At 42.9% G+C, this 5,189-nt stretch overlaps 1 protein-coding gene across 2 annotated transcripts; it reads left to right on the forward strand.

Moving 5' to 3' along the window:
• Positions 1 to 1,503: 1,503 nt before the first annotated feature.
• Positions 1,504 to 4,836, forward strand: SARC_06106 (the record flags this gene model as incomplete). Of its 2 annotated transcripts, none has more annotated exons than XM_014299997.1 (4): positions 1,504 to 1,717; positions 2,279 to 3,062; positions 3,268 to 3,348; positions 3,518 to 4,836. In XM_014299997.1, the coding sequence occupies exons 2-4, from the start codon at positions 2,365 to 2,367 to the stop codon at positions 4,728 to 4,730; spliced, it is 1,992 nt and encodes a 663-aa protein (XP_014155472.1). In that variant the 5' UTR covers positions 1,504 to 1,717; positions 2,279 to 2,364. The 2 variants fall into 2 exon arrangements, with proteins under 2 accessions (XP_014155472.1, XP_014155471.1); XM_014299996.1 differs by having other exon boundaries at positions 1,504 to 1,551; positions 3,518 to 4,730.
• Between the last annotated feature and the right edge of the window lie 353 nt (positions 4,837 to 5,189).

The following is a 5,189-nucleotide window of genomic DNA, read 5'->3' on the forward strand; positions in this document are numbered from 1 at the left end:
ACTCAATATTATATGGTCGAAATCGTGGATTTTACACTTCAGAACTGAACCCATATTCAACAAAAATCAGAAGGTATATATATTTGTGCAATTTTAGGACATGATATATGATCTAGAAAACTGCACCTAAAAATATCGGTTATATAAAAGTTGAACGTTAACCGCTATTTTTCACATAGTAAACAGTTTTACGTAAAACATTTTGTTTTAAAAGATACCAAAATGGTTTAGGGTTTTATGAGAGAAAAATATTTACACTCTTAATTTTTCTACCCGCACTGCCCGCCACCTGTGCTTCTACTACTAGTCTACTACTCTACACTCTAGTTTCTACTCTCTACTAGTAGTAGAGAGTAGAGAAGAGAGCGAGTAGTGTAAATAGTAGGCCTTAGGGTCCAGGGCCTAGCTCTGTCCACCCAGGCCCAGGGATCAGGTGAGTCAGGTCGGAGTTCCGACTAGTAGGCCTGGGAACTCATAAATACATTTTTCATATTTCCAATTTTTCACTACATATTCCATATTTTCGTTTTGGTGGTCTCCCCAATACAACTGTTCTTAAATATTACCCGAAGATTTCGATTTTTAAAAACATTTCTTGTGTTTTGTTTTAGCCAAATTAAACCTCCAGGCTACCATTTTCATATCCAAAAAAATGAGTTCCCAGGGGCCAGGGGCCCAGGGCCCAGGCTGGTTCCGACTCAGGCCCAGCAGGCAGCGGCCAGTAGTTCAGTATTTATTTAGTCCTAGGCTCCCAGCACTATGTAGATTGTAGCATTGTAAATTTATATTAATAATAATAATAATAGTAGTTCAATTTTAGGAGGCTATGTGATAGTAAATTTTAAAAAAATACAAATTTCTTACAGACACAATCACTGGAAACAGAACAAAAGTCGTAAAACGTAGATTGGGGGTTTGTTTTTGAAAACAATGACTCTTTCTTATACTTTGTGGAGTAAACGACTCACAGGCAGAAGGTTTGGAGCAAAAGGTGACAATAATATAAGCGTTCGTCATTTGTTTTTAGAGAGCATTGTGGAAGGAGTGATGACCGGATTGATCAGGAGGCGAGCGAGTAGTGAGTGGTGACTGGCGAGTGACGGTTTTCGCTTTTATTGCCGTAAAAATACTATTTGCTTTATTGGGTTTATTATTATTAAAAAAATGGAAATACCTCAACTTCCTCAACCTCAACTCCTCAAGTCTCAACAAGACTGTTCTGCTGTTTGCGCCGTATGCGCGAGCTGCAGAGCACTCAGCACTGTTCAAGCGCATCAAATATTTTACGAAAAAACATATATTTTTGTAGAAAAAAAATAGGCCAACATTTTTAAATTATAATATAAAAAATACAATGGCAGAAACGAGAAACCGTTATTTAAAAAAAAAATATCGCATATTTACACTGCACAAGTATGTGTCGAATTATTTTTTTTGCGACAATTGTTATATACAAAACACGTCTGCACGAGCAGAGAGAGAGTATAGACATACTAACCCACACGACTTGATTACAATAGACAAGTCTACTGCTACTACATTCAGCTAGAAGTAAGTATCAATACCCCAATTTTCTCTCTAGTGAATTTTCATATGTACCGTTTTGCTATGCACTATAGCTTTCAGTAACAACGTGAGAGCCGTCTTTTCATTTGAGGTGGTTCCTGGTGCGACCTGGTAATACAAAGAGTCTCTGTATTCTCTGTAGCTCTGAAAGGTATGGATTGTGTGATATGCTCGGCGTAAAGTACGATAAACATAAATGTAGGCTTGCGATCTCGTTTACCAATAATTTGACATAGTTCAAATTTAATAACCCCGAGCACTCTGTCTCCGCGAGGCAAGTAAGCCAACAGTCCCAGGTTATCACAGTTTTTGGTTTCTTTATATCAAATCCATATTGTTTATGTTGCTACGTGTATTCGCGCATCTTTGTATGGTTGAGAACTCATTTATTATCTATTTGTCTTCGGTGCACGTGTTGTTTGTATCATGGGGAATTCTTCGTATATTGAAAATAGGGCAACTAATTCGCAAACTTTGTGTCAAATTGCCTATTTTCTTTAGATTTTACCTATTCTTTTGTAAGCGCAAGTGGTGGTAGATGCGTAAAGAAAGAAGTACATTCAATATTAGATGCACTACACCTACAACCGATTTGTCTCTAGGGATTTTACTACTGATACGAACGGGACTGCGCACATGGACCCTGTCGGGTATACGAGTACGCATGCATATCGAGGTATATGTTCACCCGCTGACTCTACTTTAATCGCAGGTACTACGGCTGCGAACATCATACTTGATTCCACCTATGAAACGGGACAGGGAATTGGTTCAGCAGGTACAGTAGATACACATAATATGGCAACTGGAAGAACACAGAATGTGCGCATGCACTCTCACATGCCTCAGCAACGAATACAACGGACCATATCTCCTTACATTATAGCAAATCCAAACGCAAAATCACCAGTTCCTATGCCCGCTTCGGAGGGTGATATGTGGCATAAACAATCAAATTTAGATAGAAGCGGGTCGCACACCCCGGGTGGGGTACTGGATAGGCAACTCTCGTATTTGAGCGCAAGTGCGGGCTTTAATAATACACATGATAACATGCGACACTTTACGGCATCAGATGCGCCACACGGTACCTATAGTGACAACGATAACGTTGTGTCGCTTTCCCGCACCGACAATGTTCAACAAGGGGGGGCAATGAATAAGTACTCATACGCGGACGCGAATGGTACTGGTGAATCGATTCCACTGAATACCATCGCATATAGTGGTCTCGCACAGCAGCACTTTAATCAAGGTGGGAATTTTGGTAACTCAGCCCATCACGCGCAAGGCTATCATGATATGGCATCAGAAAACTACCAACGGTCCGACTCGAACGATTACGTTCAGCAACAAGCAAACCTGCGGCGTATGTACAGCACAGATCCAAACCTGCAGCGTATGTACAGCACAGATCCAAACCTGCAGCGTATGTACAGCACAGATCCTGCTCAAGCACTCGCTAACCACCCCCCAGGCGGAGGACATTTTATGGGGTATGTTTTGAGTCCCCGGTTATTTTAACCATGATATAAGTAAGTGTCTATGATATCGTTTCTTGCAAGCTTTGATCTGTCGGAATTATCCAGTATCTGTGTCAAGCTCTTGTCTGTATCCACACCTGCTGGTGTAGTTGGAGTCGATTGTAAAGCTGATTTAGGCTGTGCTGACTATCCCTGGCTACATTTCTACACTCTACAGCACGGGCGACGCCTACGCACAGCAACAACATATGGACATGTCGAGAGGCTATTCACAACGGCAACCTATCCCAGCTTACAGGTACTTTTGCCCTCGATTTTTCGGCCCTCAAAAATAGATATTGTGCCTGACGGCCATATTTGCTAGCGATCAATCCCGGGATCCCTGATCGTCGGATCTTATTACTACACATTCTGCTTTTCATTACTAAATTCTATTTACAAATTGTATCGTCACATCTGAATTTTAGGACGGCGACAGGTGATATTATCGGGCCAGAAACGGATCATTCATATAGGAATCACCAGTCATATCCAGATAATTTGGGTAGGGTGCAACATCACGGGGCGCGAGACGTGCGCTTGAATAACCATCCTTACGCACAAGGTACTTCCAGCCAGCCTCAAACACACAATACTAATAGCCAATCTATTCCAACCAGGACATATACAGATCAAAGTACCTACACACAGTTGCCTCCGAGAGAGTTTGGATACAATTCCTACCATGGCGGGAACGATACGAGCCATAACGGATATCACAGCGGCTACGACCAAGCTATGGATATGAATCAAGGCGGTGTCGCGATCGGAGGCAATACGGAGTTTCAGGCAAGCGCAGACCATGATAACAATTTTAAGTCAGCATATGGACAGGATGCTTACAACGGGGTCACAGTATACAATACCGAAGCTAATAGTCATGTACAAGCGCATAATATGACTAATGGACCTGAAGGCTACGCTAATGCTTACCAAAAGAATGTTCAGAATGGGGCAGATGGAATCCTGGAGAACGGACATGTAAATACTGCTCATACATCGCAACATAAGTATGCCCCATACAATGATATTAGAGCGTCATCAGTTGGCAGTAAAAGAACGACGGATGTCTCGAGTTCAAAATCACAACGAAGGATGTCTAAGCCCACTGATTGCAATAGGCAAACGGCCAATGCAAAGTCGATCTGCACGAAGCCGTCGACCAAGGTCGGTGTCACGAAGAAGAAGAATTCGCTGTCACAGCTTTCTGTGACCGGAGAGGCAAATCACGTGTGTGGATGGCCCAATTGTGGCGTTTCGTTCAATAGCGAAGAAGCTTTGGCTTCGCATGTGCCTATACATACTGGCGACAAGCCTCACGAATGCTTGTGGATTGGGTGCAGTCAAAAATTTCTGCACCGCGGTCATTTGAATGTCCATCTACGGGCGCACACAGGGTTTAAGCCCTACATGTGCGAATGGGAGGGATGTGAACAGAAATTTAGTGTAATGGAGAATATGAAGCGGCATATGCGGACTCATACTGGCGAAAAGCCTTTCACCTGCGACCATGAGGGGTGCGGAAAGCGCTTCTCGTACAAAGGCAATCGCACAAAACACCAACGCGTACACAAGAATGCCGCGAATAAAGTTACAGCCGACAACGAGAGGGCCGCGATTGGGCGATCGCAGCGTGGGTAGTCGCATGCAAAGCATACCCCGGAACACTCTGGAAGGCGCGTACTAGGCAGGGAGTGTCACTCGCGAAGGCATGAAATAAAAATTAATAAAATGAATCTTTCACATAGGGCATTCTCCACGCCATGTCTTTTCTGTCGTTTGTTTATTACTTCTGCATGTATCCATATTGCAATCTACACATCTTAGTCCTCTAGTTTCTATCACGACGCCTGCCTCGTCCTTTGCAGAGATTTGTACAGGTTATGAAATATTTTATTATTCCATGTCGGCTTAAAGTCTCCCATAAGGTATGCGAGGATGCCGATTTTCTATAGGGTTTGAGACCTGCTGGCAGTTCCTGTTGTATAGACAGCCTTCTTCTAGGTTTAGAGATGGCATATGAATGCCCATGTTGAGTTTTTGGCCCACCTGGTTATAGCATTGGCAGAGATGGCAAGCCGCGTGACTGAATGGTAATCC

This window comes from Sphaeroforma arctica, assembly GCF_001186125.1.
Source record: "Sphaeroforma arctica JP610 unplaced genomic scaffold supercont1.423, whole genome shotgun sequence".
Lineage (NCBI taxonomy): Eukaryota > Ichthyosporea > Ichthyophonida > Sphaeroforma > Sphaeroforma arctica.